General features: G+C 56.3%; 1 protein-coding gene across 3 annotated transcripts; it reads left to right on the top strand.

Annotated features, from left to right (window-relative positions):
* Positions 1 to 182: 182 nt before the first annotated feature.
* ANXA6 (annexin A6) lies at positions 183 to 16,835 on the top strand. Of its 3 annotated transcripts, none has more exons than XM_085591402.1 (26): positions 183 to 207; positions 2,829 to 2,892; positions 5,502 to 5,586; positions 5,856 to 5,950; positions 6,104 to 6,217; positions 6,317 to 6,407; positions 6,515 to 6,594; positions 6,671 to 6,727; positions 6,865 to 6,958; positions 7,041 to 7,136; positions 7,377 to 7,435; positions 8,034 to 8,156; positions 8,344 to 8,402; positions 8,828 to 8,903; positions 9,809 to 9,890; positions 10,111 to 10,205; positions 10,626 to 10,739; positions 11,161 to 11,251; positions 11,671 to 11,750; positions 11,929 to 11,982; positions 13,714 to 13,731; positions 14,545 to 14,641; positions 14,915 to 15,010; positions 15,270 to 15,328; positions 16,053 to 16,175; positions 16,481 to 16,835. In XM_085591402.1, the coding sequence occupies exons 2-26, from the start codon at positions 2,875 to 2,877 to the stop codon at positions 16,538 to 16,540; spliced, it is 2,016 nt and encodes a 671-aa protein (XP_085447528.1). In that variant the 5' UTR covers positions 183 to 207; positions 2,829 to 2,874; the 3' UTR covers positions 16,541 to 16,835. The 3 variants fall into 3 exon arrangements, with proteins under 3 accessions (XP_085447528.1, XP_021407845.1, XP_021407846.1); XM_021552170.4 differs by lacking the exon at positions 183 to 207 and adding an exon at positions 455 to 550; XM_021552171.4 differs by lacking the exons at positions 183 to 207; positions 13,714 to 13,731 and adding an exon at positions 455 to 550.
* The last annotated feature ends 3,393 nt before the right edge of the window (positions 16,836 to 20,228 follow it).

Below are 20,228 nucleotides of genomic sequence, written 5' to 3'. Positions count from 1 at the left end.
CCACAGCGGGGGACAGAAGGGGTGACATTTCCGCAGCTGAAATGCAACCACCGGTATTGCCTGGCAGCGTGCGTGTGGCACTGTGCCACGGCCACTGCCAGAGTGCCCCTGCACACACAGTGGGGCTCTTGTGCCAGGAGACCCCCTTCTCCACAGCCGGGCAGGGCAGGGTGATTTTGGGGCACACCGGGTACCGCCGCACCACGGGTAATTTTGGGTGACACCGGGTACCGCTGCACCGCGGGTGATTTTGGGTGACATTGGGTGACACCGGGTACCGCCGCACCGCGGGTGATTTTGGCTGACACCGGGCACCGCCGCACCGCGGGTGATTTTGGCTGACACCGGGCACCGCCGCACCGCGGGCACCCGGCCGAGGTCTGGCGCGGCTCCGGGGTGGGATGTGGCCCCGGCCATGGCAGGCGGGGACTCGGGGCTGGTGACGTCTCGCCGTGAGGAAACAGCTGCTCGCCAAGGACGAGCGCCCGGCCCCAAGAACAGCCCGAGCGCGGCGGCGGCTCCTGCGCGCACCGAGAGGCTCCGCGCTGCGGTCAGTGCCCGCTGCGGGCCGGGGCACCGCGGGCTGCGGGCACGGGGTGCGGGGCGGGGAGCCCCACGGGGCCGGGCACTTTTTTCCGCAATGGCCTGGGGGGAGGAAAGTCGTGGAAAGCCCTGGCTGCTCTTGGCGGTGAGCTGTGCAAGCGGAGGCTCCCTCTAAGGGGTGGCTGCAGGGGGAATCCCTGGGTTTTTTTTTTCTTTTTATGAAAAAGCTTTCCTTCTCGACAAGCCCCCGGGGGCTCCGCTGCCGGCGGGCGCTGGCGGGGCTGCGGGCCCCGCTGGGTGTGTCCCGGCCGGGATGTAGTCCGTGCTTTGGTGCTGCGGCGCCTGCGGAAACACCCATCCTTCCTTCCAGCGGGATCCAGGCTGAGGATCCCCCTTGCTTTGGTACCCACCAAGTTTTGCACAGCTGAACGCAGCCCACGACAGCCCAGAGGCTCGGAGCTCCTGAAGGCCTGGGAGGCTTTCTGGCAGTGGGGTGGGGCAGGGCGTTTTGGGGAAGTCCCTAGCCCTATCAGGAGGATGGTCCGGTACCTTTTTACCCTAGGGAAGCTCCCTGTGCTTCAGGACAGCGGGTGGCGGGGCGCTGGGTGTTGTGGCCTGTGTGCTGGGGAGCCCCTCGGCCAGTCGGGCTCTGGGGGTGCAGCCCTGAGCTCACACCTTTGGGGGGCTTTGGAGAGCCTGGAGAGGTGCCCTGCTGGCCGAACAGAGGCTTCCATCAAGGCCGTGCGCATCAATTAGGATTTCTCACGGGATCCCCATAACCCACGTTTCTCCATTGCTGGGTGGGGGGCTGGTGTACCCCATGCTGGGCCACTGCTGCCCAGTGGGTGGGGTGTGTTTGTGCGGGGATTTTCCCGGGGCTGCTCTCACGGGACCCGTGAAGGTGTCCGAGCAGCGGGGGACAGGGACAGGGACAGGTCGGGGACTGGGTGTGGTCGGCGATTCTCCACCACTGCTGAGATGAGTTGGGTGTTCTCAGCCCCGCTGCCACACGCGTGGGGCTGTGCCATGCTCGGATTTTCCCCTGCCCAGGAGGGCACAGATTCCCGTACAGGCTCCGAAGTGGCATGAACAGGCTGCTCGTGCCAGGGGTGGGATCCCTTGGCACCCACCCAGCATCTGGCCGCAGTGCGGCCCCACTGCGTGTGGGGCATGTGGGGGCTGCCCCCGGCCAGCAGCCACGGGAAGGGGTGAGGCTCACAGCCTCCCCAGCTGCAGGGGGAAGGAGAGGTGAAAGCAGCTCTGCGTTTCTGCAAAACTCTCTCCTCTCAACCGCGGTGCCTGTGGGTGCTTTTAAAAGCTTCCTGTACCCAAGCAGGGGGACTCGGCTGCGCACATGGCTGCAGGGCTGGGTCTCCCTTTGCACGGGAGCTCCTGCAGGGATGTGCAGCCAAGCCAGGGAAGTTCATGTGATTTCTCCTGCTCGCTCCATGGCATGAAACCGAACTCCTCTGGGGTCAGAAATCCCCCAGCGTGGCCCTGCTCTGCTCGGAGTTTTTCTGCTACGTGTCTCAGAGGGAGGGTGAAGGAGCCAGGCGGGGCCGTGCCTCATGGCTGGCCTCAGCTGACGCTCAGCGGTTCATTCATGGCCAGGCTCCATTTTCCAGCTGTTTTTCTCCCTCTACCAGCTTCTTCGGAGCAAATGGCGCTGTTGGGGGTGGGGAGAGCCCACACCGCAGTGGGTTGCAGTTATAAATGGTGCTGGTGTTAGAAAACAACCTGCAAGTTACCCTGGAAACCCAGCTGTGTTTTCTGGTCTCCAAGGATGTGTGGGACTGGTGGTGGCCTTGATTGTTGCACAGAAACTCAGATAACAGCTCGGGGGATATTGTAGGGGCTGCCCAGCACCATGAGACAAGGAAAAGTCCCCAGCAGCTGCTGAAGCTGGGATGGCCTGAGAGCCTGGGGCTTCAGAGGAGCAGAAGGGACACTGAGAGGTGCAGTGAGAAGGCCCAGCCCTGGGGAGGATGCTCAGCCCATTTCCACATATTCAGCACATTTTTTCCCCTCTGGTTTCTCTTGGTACTGACAGGAAGCTGTGCAGGCTCTGTGCTGCCCCTGGCCTGTGGGGTGCCCTCAGTGCCAGATAGCAAAGGCTCAAAAACCACAGGGTGGCCAGCAAAGCCCCTCTCCCTGATCCATCCTGCAGCACCTGGCAGTGCTCTCCCATGGGCACCACCCCCAGGAGGGAGCAAACCTTCCCTTCACTAACACAACCTGCAGAGAGGGGCCTTGGCTCACAGTGACCTTTCTGTTCCCTTCCACAGCTCCTCCTTGCCCTCGCTCCAGTGATTTCCAGCTTGGGAACCAACCATGGCACCCCAAGGAAAGGTAAGGGTGACCTCCACTCGTCAGGGGTGGGTCCAGGGCAGGCCCAGAGCTGGGGCAGTATCTCCAGCAGCAGCAGGGATGTGGTGACATGCATGGACACCACGCTGCCCAGAGCCTGTTTACATTCCTGCCTCTCCAGCCATGCTGTCTGGATGTGGTGCAGATGGGAGAAGTGCTGGGCTGGGGAGCAGGGACAGCAAGGAACAAAAATCCTTTTGGGACCACAGTGGGATGAGGAAGAGAAGCAGGGTCGTGGGAAGGAGAAGAGATGCTGCACTGGGGATTTGGGCATTTGGTGGAGAGAAAACTCTGGCCTGAGCATGCTGCAAGGCATGCAGCCCTGTTTGGGCCTCTTTCCTCTCCCCAGCCTGGATTACTTCCCACTCCAGACTGGGGCTGGTGCAGTGTGGCAGCTGGGTGAGCAGGTGCTCCCCTGCAGCCAGGAAAACATCTCAGTGTGGGTGGAAAACCCTGCCTCAGTGGGCAGGTGTGCTGGCTCAGTGCAGCCTGCCTGCTGGCAGGGGAGGAGTCCCAGCCCAGAGCCTCCCTTCTCCACTGCTGGGGCCAGGCTCTGCTTTCCATTCCCTGGAGAAATCAAGCAATTATTTCCTCCAACTTTACTACCCAAAGCTTCCTGCCTAGCTAAAGCAGTGGCTGCTCATGGTGGGGAAACTGAGGTACAGTGCAGGTGAGCATTTTCCTGCAGCAGTCCAAGACCCAAGCAGCCATGGGGTGGAAGAGAATGAAGCCACGCTGGGAATTTTGCTTCCACCCTCCTGGCCCCAGTGTGGCTTATTTTTAGCTGGGAGGTCCCGGACAGGCCAGGATGACTCAGAGGCTGGAGGAGGGGAGGCAGGAGGCCCCTGGCAGCTGAAACAGGATGGAAAGTGGGATGGGGGCATGAAGAGTATGTGGTGGGCAGGATGCAGTTTCCATCCTAACTGATGTTCCTGCACTTCCCTGGGGCTCATTCCCACAGAGAATGCAAGGAGTGTGGGGTGATGCAGAGCACTAAGCTCCTGCCTCAGTTTCCCTTGCCCCAGCAAGGCAGGCAGCTCATGCTTTGATGGCTCAGCAGGCAGGAACACAGCCCTGCTCTTCCTCTCCGTTTAACCAAAGCCAACATCTTGACTTCCAATACCCTCCAGGCACCCTTGTTCACTCCTGCTGCCTCCAGGCACCTCCTTTGCCTTTTAATTTATTTCCACCTCTGCAAGGCATGTGTGTGGGAGCAGGTTGTGCCAAGCCAGGAGGGTCTGGGAGCTGCCGGGAAGTGGGGCTAAATCCAGCTGTCCTGATGAATCACCTGCAATCCGATCTGTCCGTGCCCGCCTGGCTCCCTGGAAGGGCAGCATCTCCTCTTGGTCCCTGCCACAGGGGACATCAATGCCAGCAGCTCCTCCCAAGAGGGCCTGTGGGATGTGCCTAGTTTCCAGTTTCTCTCTGGAAAACAGAAGGAGAGAGGCTGGTTTGTTTCTGAAGGTGGGGGGGGGGATGTGCAGCAGAACTGTTGTGCCATGATGTTGGGATGAGACCCAGGAGAGCAGTGGGTGTGGAGCTGCCCTGAGTCCATCTCCTTGGGCTCATTCCTGGAGTCACTTCCTGGGTCAGGGACATTGATGCCCATCTTCTCTGAGGATATGCTGGCTTTAGACATCCATGCTGGCAGCAGGCCTGGGCCTTTTTCAGCTCCTGAGGCTCTTAAAGAAGCCGTGCAGCAGATCCTGAGCAGATGAGCCCAGGGAGGTGCACATACCCAGCTGGCACGTGGTACAAGCAGAGCCAGGGGAGGATGCTCTGTTTCCCAGAATGCTGACACAGCTGACAGCCCCAACTCAGCTCCCAGCTCTCCTGTTTGTTGGCACAACTGCTAAAGAAGTGCTGCTGCTCAGTTCTCCCCACTCTGTGCCTCTGGTGGGGATGTATCGCAGTTCTTTATGTGGGGCCAGGATAGTTTCAGCTCTGCTTCCACGCAGCATAGTGCTGATCTCATTCAGGGTCCAGCTCCAGGCTCCCATGGGGTGAATTCCCCTGAACAAAGCTGACCTGGGAAGGGGAATTTCGGTCCCTCCTTCTTGAGGTCTCTGGAGGTGTAATTTCTGGGCAGTCTGGAAGTGGCAGAAGAGCAGATAGAAGTGGATCATATCAACCCCCAGGATTCCTCAGGCTCTCAGGAAAGTCTTTCCCAATATCCAGGGTCTCTGCTCCAGCCCCTTGGATCAGCCTGGGCCCCATGGGAGTGCATGCTGGAGCAGGACAAACTGTTGGCAGCTCTGGTGCTTCTCAGTGTTTTCCACTTAGCAGCCCATTTGTGCCTGTAAATTTGTCTCCTTGCTTGGAGGCCATGCAGAGCCTGGGCAACCTCAGCACCCAGAGTGGTTCCTTGCTTGCAACAGGCAGTGGAAAATTAATTCCCTCTGTAGGGAGAGCAAACAGGAAAGGAAACAACTGCAGAGGAGAACAGCTGTTTATGTCTGAGCTTGAGCTTTGCCTTAGGCAGCCTGAGCCATAACGGATCTTACCTCAATCCTGCTCAGCTTCACTTCTCCTTCCCCCATCCCACTGGGGCTGCTCCTTCCTCTTGTACCTTCTCCCCTCCTTTCCCGTAGGTCTACAGGGGCTCAGTGAAGGATTTCCAGGGCTTTGACGCCAACCAGGATGCAGAGGCCTTGTACAATGCCATGAAGGGATTTGGTATGGATGCTCCTCAAGACTGTGCCAGGGCTACCCTTGGTGTCCCTTATTCCTTGGTGTCCCCTATTCCCTGGTTGACCCTTGCATGGCTAGGTGTCCTGCATCACTTCCCCTGTCAGCTGACTGACTGCTTTAGCAGTGTGCTAAAGCTCTCCTGGTTTCCTTTCCTCCCTGGAGCCAGCTTGGCTCTGCTTCTTCTCCCTGCCCCAGCTCCAAAGCAGCTCTGGGCACAGCAGGGTGGCTGTGGTGACTCCTGGCTCTCCCCACAGGCAGTGACAAAGAGGCCATCCTTGACCTCATCACATCCAGAAGCAACAGGCAGCGGGTGGAGATCTGCCAAGCCTACAAGTCCCTCTATGGGAAGGTAAAGTCAGGAACACTCCCTGGCCCATGGCCCCACTGCAAAGTGGCCGTGGCTGCCACCACCCAGCCCACGCAGGGACCCACTGCTCCCTGGACCCACTCGGAGATGCTGCGGAGAAAAGGATCCCCCAGCCCCTTTCTCCCCCTCCACCAGGACCTCATTGCAGACCTGAAGTACGAGCTGACGGGGAAGTTTGAGCGGCTGATCGTGAGCCTGATGCGGCCCCCAGCTTATGGAGATGCCAAAGAGATCAAAGATGCCATTTCAGTAAGGGGTGGGCACCTGCAGGGGTGGGCACGCTGCCCAGGGCCCCTCTGAGGGCACACAGCCAGCCCCAGGCTCACGGGGCTGTGTCTCTGCCTGCAGGGTGTCGGCACAGATGAGAAGTGCCTCATTGAGATCCTCGCCTCCCGCACCAACCAGGAGATCCATGACCTGGTGGCGGCCTACAAAGATGGTGAGGGTTGAGAAGGGCAGGGGCTGCCCTGTGTCCCTTTGGGCCACAAAAAGGGCAGAGGTGAAAGGATCCAGGTCTCCAGGCCTGACCCCTTCCTCTTCCCCCAGCCTATGAGAGAGACCTGGAAGCTGACATCGTTGGAGACACATCAGGCCACTTCAAGAAGATGCTTGTTGTTCTGCTTCAGGTATGGCCATCTGTCCAGCATTTGTAGGTGATGGGTGCCTGTGCCCTGCAGGGCTGAGCCCACCTCTCTCCTCCAGGGAGCCAGGGAAGAGGACGATGTGGTGAGCGAGGACTTGGTGGAGCAGGATGCCAAGGTGAGGCTTGGTGGGTCACTGTGATACCATCCAGGCAGGGATGGGGCATTGGGACATCTGGATTTAGGCTGCAAAAGCTGGATGGGTGCCAAGGGAGCACCCTGAGTCAGGCTGTGCCACCTGCCGCATCCCACCAGGACCTGCTGGAAGCTGGCGAGCTGAAATGGGGCACAGATGAGGCCCAGTTCATCTACATCCTTGGCCGGAGGAGCAGGCAGCATCTCCGCCTGGGTGAGCATCACCTGTGAGCTCTGGGTGGGCCTGAAGGTACCTCAGCAGCTTCTCCAGGCATCTCCTTGTTCTCATCCCTCAGTCTTTGATGAATATCTGAAGATTGCTGGGAAGCCCATTGAGAGGAGCATCCGGGGGGAGCTCTCTGGTGACTTTGAGAAGCTGATGCTGGCCGTGGGTAAGCCAGCCCCACATGGGGATTCTGCAAAAACACACCTCTGCCCTTCCTCAACTGGGAGGGCTCAGGACTGGGGCCAGCAGGGTCAGGGCTGTGGCTGGACCTGGTATCAGGGGGCTCAGGGAGGCTCCTTCAGGATGGGTGGGGATGCTGGATGTGGTTCCCATGGGGTGTGGGTGTTCAGAGGTTGGGAGCACGGGGGCCACTGGTATCCCTCACCATACCTCAATTTCTCTGCAGTGAAATGCATCAGAAGCAAAGCAGAGTATTTTGCTGAAAGGCTGTACAAGGCCATGAAGGTAAGTAGATTTCCCCTTATCCACAGGGTCGCCCCAGCATTGCAGGGATCTGGCCAGAGGAGGGGTCCCCTTGCCACGGGGTGCTGCTGGATAGCAGGGTGACACATGTCCACGAAGGCAGGACTTATGTGACCTTCCCTTCAAAGGAGTTATTCCTTCAGAGCCAGGGCTGGGTAGAAATCAGACAAAGGGCTGTTGCCATTGAGTCAGGGACGGGAACAAAGACTCTAGTCACTCACTCTAGAAGGTGAACAGAAGGGGTTAAATAGAAATTAGGGAGTCTTTTATAACCCAACTGGCTAAGCTGAGACTTGATTGGTCCTAAAGCAAAAACCTCTCACACTATTGGTGAACTAAGAATAGCACACTCTGTAAAATCAAATCTATAAACAACCTGTGTAGAAAAAAAGATAATAATTGTTTTAATTCTTTCTCTGAGCTTTCTCACAGCTTCTCACGGTTTCTCAGCAAAATCCTGGGAGACCTATGTCTCTCTCTGTTCAGAGGATAAGTGATTACCACAGAGGGTCCAACATGTGTTGGGCTGAGCAGAGTTGTTTGGCCATCCCAGGCTTGATGTGCAGTTGGTCCATTGCAGGGTCTGGGCACAAGAGACAACACGCTGATCCGCATCATGGTGTCACGCAGTGAGATCGACATGCTGGACATCCGGGAGGTGTTCAGGACCAAGTATGAGAAATCTCTCTACAACATGATAAAGGTAAGTGCTGGGGGTCTTGCAGCTGCTGGTGCTGCCTTCCTCATGATGCCAGCACCCCTGGGAGGGCTGTGTTGGGGGTCCATCTCTGAGGACAGAGTTCAGGGAGACCCCTCTGCATGAGCCCATCCCATGGCACTACTTTGACTCTCCCTACTGTATGGTCCTCTGTCTCCGTCTGCTTTTCCAGGAGGACACGTCTGGGGAGTACAAGAAGGCTCTGCTGAAGCTGTGTGGAGGGGATGATGAGTAAGACCACCTGTCACCCACCTTTGTCCCTCTTTGTTCCTTTGGTGCTGGGTACAACATCTGGGTCAGCCTGGTGGAGCACCTGGACCAGCCCCACCCACAGTGACTGTGGTTCGGTACAGGGGGCCCTGTGGCCCCTCTGCATGGCCAGCCACAATGTCATGGTTCCTTCTTGGTACATGGGAGCCCTGCAGGGCAGGACCAAACCCCTGGAGGGAGGATGCTCTGGTGGGAGAGGTTGGGATTCACCACACATTTCCTCCCATTCCCACCCATCCAGCCCCACAGCAAGCACCTGGTTCCCGCCCCTGTGCCCAGTGGATACAAAACACCCCTCATGGAGGAGCAAGACAGGGTGAGGGGTGGCTGCTGGCAGGTGCAGGGCCCCATGGCTCACTGTCCCCTGTCCTTGCCCTCCGTTGCAGCGCTGCAGGTGAGTTCTTCCCCGAGGCGGCGCAGGTGGCCTATCGGATGTGGGAACTTAGTGCGGTCAAAGTAGAGGTCAGCACCCCCAGCCCCCCTGCACCCCCTCTGTGCTGCCTGCCAGCTTGGGACCCCTGGCTGCTCCTCTCTGCCATGGGGCACAGCCAGCCCCACACCTCTGCTCTGACTTTCACTCCCCAGCTTCTCGCAATGCCGTTCTCTGGTTTTGGGGTACGAGGTTGGCAGGATGTAACCGTGGCAGGGCTGACTGCCCCCCATGGGCTCCACTAACCCCCTGCTCCCTCTGAGGCCTTCCTCCCTTGGGGCAGTGGGTCCTGCATGTCTCTGCAATGCATCACATGCAGCCCTGGCTCCAGTGCCCACCAAAGAACTCCTGCCCCCTGGGGTAGCCCAGAGTTGGCCAGGGCATGGCTGCAGTATAGGGACTGGCAGCCTGCATGCAGCTAAAACTCTCACAAAAGGGTGCTTTGGGATATGCAGAAAATACACCCTGAGCCCTACATGAACACTGTGAGGATGGAGATGTGTTTGGAGCATAAGGACACAGGAGGATAGAACTCCAGGGCAGGAGTGGGCACCCTTTCAGAGACTCCTCTTCTATCTCTCAGTGACATGGCCAGCCCAGGCTGAGATGTTCCAGGCTAGGGCAGGCAGGTGTAACACTGGGCAGGGCACCAAGACTCCAGGGATTTTCTGTTTCTGTCCTCTTCCTGCTCTCTGCTCATCTGGCTATGGTTTGCCCCTTAATGGAAGGGGTGATAGTGGTGGGGAGATCCTCACTGATCCCCAGGTGCTTGCACTAACACAGAACCTGCTTTGGCCTCAGCTTGCTGGGTGGCACCTTCCCTCTTCTCATCTCTCCTTCTCTCCATCTCTCCATCCCTCCCTCTCTCCATCCCTTCATCCCTTCCTCCCTTGCTCTCATCTCGAGGGTGAGCACAAACCCCTCTCTGCACCCACAGCTGCGAGGAACCGTGCAGCCTGCAGGAGACTTCAACGACGACGGGGACGCGCAGGTGCTGAGGAAGGCCATGAAGGGCCTGGGTAAGTGGGGACCGTGAGTTTGGGCCCTCCCTGCTGCTCCCCAACAGCTCCTGGGGCCAAAATCCACCCTGGCCCACACAGGCTGCATGGAAGCCCCAGGGGGACTAGAGACGGAGCTGTGGGAGTTCTCCCTTCCCCGCCTAGCCAGTTTGTGGGGGTGGCAGTGTGCCCATGATCAGGGGTGACACGGTGACACAGTGTGGCTCTGCTGTCATTGCAGGCACGGATGAAGGGGCCATCATAGAGGTGGTGACCAAGAGGAGCAACGCCCAGAGGCAACAGATCCTAAAGGCTTACAAGGCTCATTATGGCAGGGTACTGCAGCCTCCATCCCACCCTGCTTCCTCCTGGCCACATCCTGCCCCCTCCCACATGGAGATAGACCCTCACTGAAAGGAATACTGCCCGAGGAGCCGTGGGCAGCTGGGACACACCCCCATGCCCTGGCATGACTCCCCTAAGAGAAGCAGAGTTGTCACAGCAGCCACCCACTCTGGGTGCCCCACCAGCCCAAGTGAGGGTGTCCCTTCCCCTTCTCTTGCCCCATCCTCAGCTCTGCTCCAGAGCCAGAATCTCCCCAGAGCAACCCAAGTATGTGACTTTAAACTGCCCCAAGGGTTTTCACAGATGTCTCCAATCCCTACACTCTCCTCCCCTTCTTTTTCTCTCATGTTGCCTCAACTGGTCCATCCCTGCAGAAGCAGGTGGGGACTGAACCCTCAAACGTTTCTGCAGGACCTGATGGCAGACCTGAAATCCGAGCTGTCTGGCAGCTTGGCCAAGCTGATCCTCGGGCTGATGCTGACACCGCCGCAGTACGATGCCAAGCAGCTGAGAAAGGCTGTGGAGGTAATTGTCATATTGCTGGTGGCTGGGGCTGTCAATGCCCACAGCTTCACATGCCCCAGGGTCTTGTCTCCTCTGGAGAAGAAAAGATCAGAAAGCACCAGGACAAAGACCTGGTTTGCACTCAAGACTTGCATGCCTGTTTGCAGCCCAGCATGCTCAACCAGCTGGTAGCCACAAGAGAGCCAGGGTAGGGGTAAACCAGTGACATGCACTGCTCTCCACCAGTCACACCAGCTGGGACTCCACCAGCAGCGTAGTTGGACACTTCCATGTTGATTCCTACCAGCCCTTGGGACCATTTGCTGGATGTAGACTTTTGCCATGTTGTTGACCTGCACTCCTCTTTGCCTGGCACTGTAGTGCCATCATGTCCCCATCTGGTGCTGGTACCTGCAGCACCCACCGTGGCTCTCTCTTCCAGGGGGCCGGCACAGATGAGAGTGTCCTCATTGAGATCATGGCCACGCGGAACAACCAGGAGATCAGGGCAATCAACGAGGCCTATCAGGAAGGTAGGGCACAGGAGGGATGGGGGGAGCACCCAGGTTCTGGGCACAGAGCACACTGTGCAAGGCCCTTCCAGAGCCCAGGCAAAGTTTTGTCTCTGGGTTGGGTCCACGGCTTGGTGCTGTGAAGGTCTGTTAGTCCCTCCAGCAGAACGCTGGTCCTCGCCTCTCTCCACCTCACAGTGACATGCCCCAGCTCTGCCATCAATGTCTCGTTCCCTGAGAGCTCTTTCACAATGATCCTATTTCCTCCAGAGTACCTGGAGCAAGAGGCTGTGCTTATGCTCAGGGCATTAGAGCTGCTGGGGTGATCCCCTCTTCCTTGGGTTTGAATTCAGCATCTGCTTCAGCCATGCTTCCCAGGGACAGCAGGCACTGGTGGGGGGGAATCTGAGCTGCAGGGCTCAGCCATCCCTTCTCCACAGCCTACCACAAGAGCCTGGAAGATGACCTGAGCTCTGACACATCGGGGCATTTCAAGAGGATTCTCGTCTCTCTGGCTCTGGTAAGGGCAGCTCTCCCTGGGTCTTTTCCTCTCCCTGCCACAGGCAGTACTGGGGGTCTGGAAGGACAGTGGCTGGAGAAGACACAGCATCCCTGCCTGGCTGGCAGTGCTGCTGGACTTGGGGCTCTCCCAGGAGATGTCCTCTCTCCATCTCCATGATTTTTGTATCCAACCACAGGGCAACCGTGACGAAGGACCAGAGAACCTCACACAGGCACAGGAAGATGCCAAGGTAAGACCCATATTGGCAGTGCTCTCATGGGCTTTGCATTAAAAAAAAAAAATGAGAAGATGTTGCATGCCCTGGTCTGGAACTGACATTCTCAGGGAACCATATGCTGCTGGGCCAGGGTCTCTGTAAACTGCAGGAGGAGATGCCAGGTGAAATGACACCTTTGGAAGTAAAGGTCCCATGACTGATTCCTGAAGCCCTTGGCTCTGCTGCTCCGTGCACGGGGAGAGCAGCCCAGGGAGTTCCCCACCAGTAGGCTGCAGCCTTTCTTGTGCAGAGCTGCCACTCTGGGGTTCAGTAACACACACTGATACTGAAATTTGGCTCTGGAGCTTCAAGCACAGCTTTGAAGGAGGTCTGCAGGAGCCACTCACCTCTGTGTGTTGTGCAGGGGGCAGCCCTGACACACTGGAGTGCTCCAGACCTCTCCTGGGCTGTGGTGAGACACAAGTGCAGGGGGAAGGCTGAGCAGCCAGAAGCAGTGCAGGGAGGTGTGGGGGACATTCTCTGGCTGAGCTCCTGGTTCCAGGAGATCTCTGACCGAGAGGCTGTGCCCCCTGACCCCCTGCTTCTCAGGGTCGGGTCTTTTCTGTGCAGGGTCAAAGCCAAGATCTTGCTTGGCTGTCCTGTGCTAGCACTGGATGTTGCAATGCACGGGAGAGCACCAGAGCATTGCCAGCAAGGCTGCCACCAGCAGAGGGAGTGGGTGCTGTGCTGCCTGTGTCCCTGTCCATGCACTGCTTGCACCCTGCCACCCTCTCTGCCTGCACCTCTGTCCGTGCACTGCCTGCACCCTGCCACCCTCTCTGCCTGTACTTCTGCTCCTTCCTTTTCGGGACTACCTAAAGACAGAGGCTAGACAAAATTAAGGGAATAAAAAGCAGTTATATTTATTGAAGGGCCTTCAGGTACACGTAGCCCCCCCAGGGGCTACACCCAAAAATGGATGACAGGTCACAGGTTTTCATACTTTTTTAAGTATGGCCCATTTGCATATTGGGAGTTAATATTCCAATTACAGCTTCAGGTAGTGAAATATTTATCCCAAGTTTGCTCTCCCTACCTTCCGTTTGTTTACATTTCTTGATGCCTGAGACAGTGAGATGTCCTTGATTCCCAGGCCTAGAGAGGAATTGTTTTGTCTGACTAAAATGGGAAAGCAGTGGCTAACACTATATCGAGTTTAGACTTATTCACTAAGGCACTGCAGGATTACAAATATATGAAAAATACAAAAGCTAAAATCCTAAGGCATCACTGCCCTTTTACTGCCTGCACCCCTGCTGCATGTGCTGCTGCTCACCTCACCCTGCTGCACAGAGAGAGCCAGGGATGACATGCACAGGGACGAGCCAGCCAGGTGGCACCTGACCTGGCACCTCGCTGTGTTTTGTCAGCAAAGCTGCCCCTTCCCTCATCCCACTGGCAGAGGTGGGCAGGCTGGTGGGAGCCAGCCTAAAGCCAGGCAAGGATGCTCCAAGAGGAGCAACAGGTTGGCACCCAAGCACCAGAGCTGGGGGGACTTACTTTGGTCAAAGACCACCCTCCCACGGTACTGGTGTAGAGGCCAAACTGGAGGAGGACACAGGTCCTGCTCATGGGGAAACAGGGGACCTGGGGACAGGTAGTTTTAAGGGATTTTGCTAGACTTCCCTTGCTTTGTCAGGGAACAATAAAGGTTGAGCAGCACCTTCTGATCCTGTTGTCTTCCTGTCTCTCTCTCTCCACCAGGTTGTTGCTGAGACCCTGGTGAGTGCCTGCCTTTTTGCTCCTCACCCTTCTGCACGTTTGAAGGGATGCTGCAGTCCTGGGGTGCAGGGCTGGGGCTGGGAATTGGAGCCCCACAAGCCAGGCCTTTCTGACCACATGGGTTGTGCTCACTGGCTTGAAACTCTGGTGTCCTTGCAGCAGGATAGGGGACAAGGGGACAGATGGGTTCTGCAATAAGGGCACTTCCCTGCAGTGTGGGGCAGGAGAGGGAGAAAGCCACATGCCCAGCCTTGGGGACCAAGCCTGCCCGCTGCCTGCATGTGGGACCTGTGTTCCAAGCAGTGTGGGACACAGGGCTGGCTTCCCTGGGTCCCCAAAAGTGGGAATTGGGGAAGGGGTGACTTTCTTCTGCAACAGCCTAATGGATGAGATGAGCACAGCCTCCCACTGATGTGCAGGGAGGAAAGGCAGCCATTCATTCATGGGCAGCATTGCTTTGCCCAGGCTGGCTTTTGTATCTTTCAGACAGTCCTGAATGTCCTCTTCAGGTGGTGTTGGTCACCCCTGAAACATCCTCCACAAAGGACAAAAAAGGTCTTATCCATGAGCATTGCAAAGCTTTTTCCATAAAAACTAGAAAACATCTTTTCTTAGAGATAACCTGTGAATGTGCAGCTTCACATTCGTGCAGAGGAAATGCCTTTTTTAGGGGGAAAAATCCTCAGCTATTTGCCTGCTCATAACCTCTTTACAAAAAGGTTTCCAGTCAGGACTGGTTGTCCCAGGAAGAACTTTTCCACACCTATGTTCCTCTCTGCTATGACTCTCTCTTCACTCATTGTTCTCTCCCAGAAACTTGCTGATGTCTCCAGCAATGACTCCAGCGACTCCCTGGAGACCCGATTCCTCAGCATCCTCTGCACCCGCAGCTACCCCCACCTCCGCAGAGGTAGGATCACATTCCTCCATCATCTGCAACACAAGTGCTTGGGTTTGGGCTGGGTAGGAGATGGGGGTCCCCTCAAGGCTGAGGTTGAGCCCTGTCTCCCCAGCTGTGGTGGGGATGAGGCCTGCCATTTGAGGTGGCTTGTTGAAGTCACCCAAGCCTGCTCTGGTCCCACGTGGTCCAGAAGTCTCCACAGCTGAAGCTCAAGCCTCCTGGGTGCCCAGGGCTGGGGTGGAACAGCTCAGCAGTGACCCTTTCCTCTTCCCCCATCCCCAGTGTTCCAGGAGTTCATCAAGATGACCAACCACGACGTGGAGCACGCCATCAAGAAGCGGATGTCAGGAGATGTGAGGGACGCCTTCGTGGCCATCGGTCAGTGCTCCCTCTGGACAGGGCTCCCCGCAGGACAGGCAGCCCCTTTAGCTCTCACTGCCAAGGTGGTGTGGCAGCAGGTTCCTGCTGCTGTTGGGCCGTGGAGACATTTAGAGGGGCACTTACAGGGTCTCTAGAGAAGGCCAGGCCTGCACCCTTGTACCAAGGAGGGCTTGTGGCCGAGACAGTGGTGCCTCCATGCTGTGATGTGTCCCCTGGGTGCCATGAACCCTCTTTCTGTCCCCTCTGTGTGTTGCAGTCCGGAGTGTGAAGAACAAGCCAGCTTTCTTCGCTGACAAGCTCTACAAGTCCATGAAGGTGAGGACAGTCCCTCCTGGGGCTGGGCTGTGGGAGAGGGCTGTGCTGGGCTTCTTTGGGACTGTGCTTTAACCTTGTGAAAGGGATGGGGTTTGTCCCCTGTCTGTCCCTGAGGGAGTAGTGAGGGCTGAGCTCAAACCAACATCTGGGGTTATCAGATGTGTCAGGTCTTGCTGGCAGCAAGTCCAGCATATGTCCAAGGAGAGATCACAGAACAGTTAGGGTTGGAAGGGACTTTTAAAGCCTTCATCTAGTCCAATTCCCTGCACTAAGCAGGGACATCTTCAAGACTATTTAAGGCCCCATCCAACCTGGCCAATAATGTTTCCATAGAGGGGAGATCCACTACCTTTCTGGGCAACTTGTGCCAGTTTCACCATCCTCACTGTAAAAAATTCCTTGTAACTACTCTGAATCTTCTCTTTTAACTTAAAACCATCACCCCTTTTCCTATCACTACATTCCCTGCTAAAAGGTTTGTCCCCATCTTTCTAAAGCCGCTTCTAAGTATTAAAAGAGAGCAGTAAGATCTCTCCAGAGCATTCTCATCTTCAGGCTGAAGAACCCCATTTCCCTCAGCCTTTCCTCACAGGAGAGGTGTTCCCGACTCATTTTTGTGGCCTTCCTTTGGGCCTGATCCCCAGCTTGGACTATGCTGGAGATGCCAGGAGCATCTGTGAGCCCCAGTCCCTGCAGGGCTTTTTGTTCAAGCTCTCCCTTGCAGGGTGCAGGCACAGATGAGAGGACCCTGACCCGGATCATGATTTCTCGGAGCGAGATTGACCTGTTCAACATCCGGGGCGAGTTCATAGACCTGTTTGACAAATCGCTGCACCACATGATTGAGGTGAGGGGACAGGGACATCCCTTCCTGGCTCATCACCTTGTCTGGCTGAGTCCTGGCCATGAGCCCTGAGGGGACCTGAGCCATGAGCAGGACAAGGGCTGAGCATCACCTGGGCAGGGGGAACAGCCCCCAGCAGCTCCAGATTTGGCTGCTCTGGCTGTAGAGAGGATGTGCTGGCATCTTCCACTGCTGCAGGGATACCTGCAGGGTGTCCAGGACATGGAGCTGTGCCTTCCCTGTGTACCCAGCACCTTGAACCAGGCTTCCCCAGGGCTGGCTCTCTGACATGGCTCTCCCTCTTGCAGAAGGACACCTCTGGCGACTACCGCAAGGCTCTGCTGGCCCTCTGTGGTGGGGAGGACTAGGTGGCAGCTGGGACCCTTTGTGTCTGAGCCAGCACACAGCCACTGCCTTGATGTCACCACAGCTTCGGGGGCTTCAGGGGACACTCAGTCCCCTCCAGAGAACAACTCACTTTGCGCTGGAAAGCAGCACCACATTGCAAGCAGGGGAGTCTCGGGGAGGGGAGCAGAGGGGTCTGGGTAGGGAGATTGTCTTGAAGCAAAATAATTCGTACCCGAACATGCCACTAAACCAAGGAATTTACCCAGATGGAAAAGACAATTTTAAATCTGATAAATAAAACCTCACTGTTGCTGACCCTGGGGGGAGAGCAGTTGACTTACTGGGGCAGGTTTGGGTGGGACTGGGAAGCTTTGGTGTCTCCTTGCTCCCGTAGGCAAACTGGGGTAAGAGCTCATGCCCAGCTCCAGGAAAGGCCCTGAAGATGCGACAAAACCTCTCTGAGCAACCTTTCTGCTGAGACAGGGGCTGAAAATGCATGTGGGGCTGGCAGCAGTGCAGGGACTTCACTAAGGGCTTCAGTTCATGACTCTGAAAATCCCCGGCAGGGTTGATGCCATTGTGTGGATGATGCTTTCATAAACCAGAGATACAAATCAGACTTGATGGCATCCACCCGTCCTTGCACGCCGTTTCCTGTGCTTTCAAGCTGCTAAAGAAGCAGTCGAAAGGCACATGCCACAGAGGCTACACCCCCAAACTGTTAGTTGGCACTTCCCCCAACACTCCAGAGAAAAGAACTGGAATTTCCAAAAGCGGGAAATTCCAGCACTTTCAATTGTTTCCAAGTCAGAACAAAAAGTTGTGAAAACCCTAGTCTTCCTCAGAACAGCTGGGTGAGGAAAGCTTCACCTTCAGAATATCAAAGCAGTGTTAGGAATAATAACACAATATTATTACAGCACTTCAAAACCAGCTGAGGTCAAGAAGCAGCAACATGTAGAGACAAACCAGGGAAGCTGAAACAACTCAGCTGGGTATTATCCCACTAAAAATTCCCTTGATGCCTTCCTGTAAAATATCCCCTTGTAACAAAATAACCTTTATTGGGGGAAAACAGTCTGGTTGAAGCTTTTTCACCCTCCCCATATTCCCCGTAGAGATTTGGGTTCCTATGTCTAGCCCCTGTGTGTAAGTAGGATTGGGCATCCCTGTCCAAACAATATCTGGGGGGCTCAACATACCCCACACCTGCAGCAGCCTACGCGTCACCTGCTTGGCCAGGAACCTGCTGCAAAGACTGAGCAGCTGCAGAAGTTGTTTTGAAGGGAGGATGTAACCCCAACCTTCATCCGCCCATGTCTTCCTGCAGCTCCACACTGCAGCTCCGAGCTTTGCAGCAGAGGCTTCTGGAACAAGGGCAGCACAGAGACTGCAGGGAGCAGAGCTGGCCACCTCCCTGCAGCTGGGAACAGGGCTCAGGAGTGAGAAGGCACAAGGAAGTTTTGAGGCTTGGGTGACAGCCCATCACCCCTGGGAGAGAAAGATTTGGAGCAGTGGAGCTTTGTTCCTCCAGAGTAGGGGGAAGCCCTGCTCACATGTAAGAACAGGGGCACAACATGTGAGCCATCATCTGTTTTGTTCTTGGTGCCAAAACAGACACTCAAGGGGTTTGTACACGGGGGATGTTCCCTGGGCACAGGTGTAAACACTCCAGTGAATTTTCTGGCTGTACCACGGTTGTTATATGCCAATGGCCAGGGCCATTCACCACCCACAGCCTGGATGTCTCGGAGTGGCAGGACGACAAGTCAGCCCCTCAGGGCCAGTCCCCTGCCCAGCGCAGGGTGTTGCAACCACCAGGAGGGCTGGCTGACCAGAGCACACTTTTCCCAAGGCCAGGAATTTCCTGGTGCCTGCTGCAGGCTTCTACAATGCAGACAAGATAGCAGTCACACAATGTTTGGGCACAGGAAGGGAGAGTGAAATGGAGTTTCTTCCTTGAGCAACTCCCTCTTCTGGCAAAAATCCTCTGTCTTGCCCCAGTGCCATGGTAATCCATTTCCTGCAGCAGCTGCTGTTTCAGCTGGAGCAGAAAACAGTCACTGGTATTTTAATTGCTGCAAGTACTCGGCACAGTCAGTACCCCATTTGAGCACAGGTTATTTCAGCACCTGCCCCATGGTGGGGCTGGGTCTGCCCTATAAAGAATGACAAACTGGCGTGAGCTCAGCAGAGCTACCTATCCTAAGGCAATGCCAGGAGGGTGATGGATCTTGGGAAGCACTGGCATGGCCTCTGGGACTCATAAAGCAGTTTCATCCCTATCCCTGTAGCACCCCAGTCTCCAGAGAAAATTCACTTCATAGCACCATTGTCCATGAACACCTCTGCTCCTTGCGCAGGCTCCAACCCACCCAATCCGAGAGCCATTAGTGACAAATCTCTTGCCTAACCTCTGCAATCAGCAAGGAGGTGAGCATTTCAAGGAAGGCTAGGAAAGAAAGAGGGGAAAATCAGCAAGGCTGTGAGCAGGTTAAAGGGCTGGAGGCAGGTCCGTGCAGGCCATCCACACTTTAGCTTTCAGGGGTACTGCAGGGTAGAGCCTGGGATTTACATTTTACACATTGACCAGCAATGTCGGGGGCAAGGGCTTGCTTCCAGGCAAAGCCAAGGCCAGATTTCACAGGTTGCAACATCCAGAAAACCCCACGAGCTGCGCAGAGAGGGCCAGACCTCTGCTCTGAGTCAGCCACTGCAGATCCTCTTCGCTGCCAGCCCCTGGAGAGGAGGAGCTACAGAGGCAGATGGGATGCTGGCCTAAATCCTTAACACAACACGAGCCACTTCCATCCCACCTGCTGTCTTCTCCTTCCTCTGAAGGGAGAAACCCAGCCTTCAGCCTTGAGAGGAGCTGGGGCTGGGGAAACATCTGAGCTCTTCAGGATTGTTCCAATATCTCCGGAGCAGCTTTACAGGACATGATGACTGCTGCTGAGCCCTGTTCCCAGGCATTGCCACTGGATGAGACACGGCCTAGGGAAAAGGAAGAGGGGAAAATCCCCTCTGTGCCTATTGCTGGTTTTGTACAATGAGATTCTGAATGATTCAAAGCTTAAGGCATGCAAGGAAATCCTCTGAGCAACCCCAGAGCTGGTTCCCACAGTTTTTGGCCTCACTATGGGACTGCACCAGGTCCCACTACAACCCATTCTTTTCTGACTGTGGAGGAAGGAGAGGATGGCAGGAGGTGGTGATCTCCTGTGAATGGGGACACTGAGTCTGGCCTCGCATGCCAGAGGCAGAGGAAGATGTGAGCCCTCACTCAGTGAGAGGGTAAAGCAGCCCAGCATCCCTGAAAAGCCAGGGTGTGATCCATCCACCCCATGAAGGCAGGGTACTGCAGAGTCTTGCTGGAGCAGGAATGTTCCCTAATATGTTCTTTCTCTCCTATCTTGATCCCTTCCACACTGCCCTCTGCCCTCCCAGCAGCCAACTATCCCAGGCTCCCTCCCCTGCCTCTCCCTTGCCCTCCATCCCAGAGCCCTCCCATTCTGCCAGGTTAATTTGAGTTTCAGATTTGCATAAGCAGCAGATCACAATGTTCTGGAAATCCCCTCCTGCAGCCAGAGCTTCCTCCTCATTCTCACAGCGTCACTGTCAGCCTCCTGCTTCCTTTTGCTGCCGGAGCACCGGGATGCATCCGACTGGCACTGCACACACAGCAGCTGCCAACTGCTGATGCCAAGA

This window comes from Lonchura striata, chromosome 13 (genome assembly GCF_050655825.1).
Source record: "Lonchura striata isolate lonStrDom1 chromosome 13, ASM5065582v1, whole genome shotgun sequence".
Lineage (NCBI taxonomy): Eukaryota > Metazoa > Chordata > Aves > Passeriformes > Estrildidae > Lonchura > Lonchura striata.
This window is presented reverse-complemented; position numbering and strand designations above follow the sequence as displayed.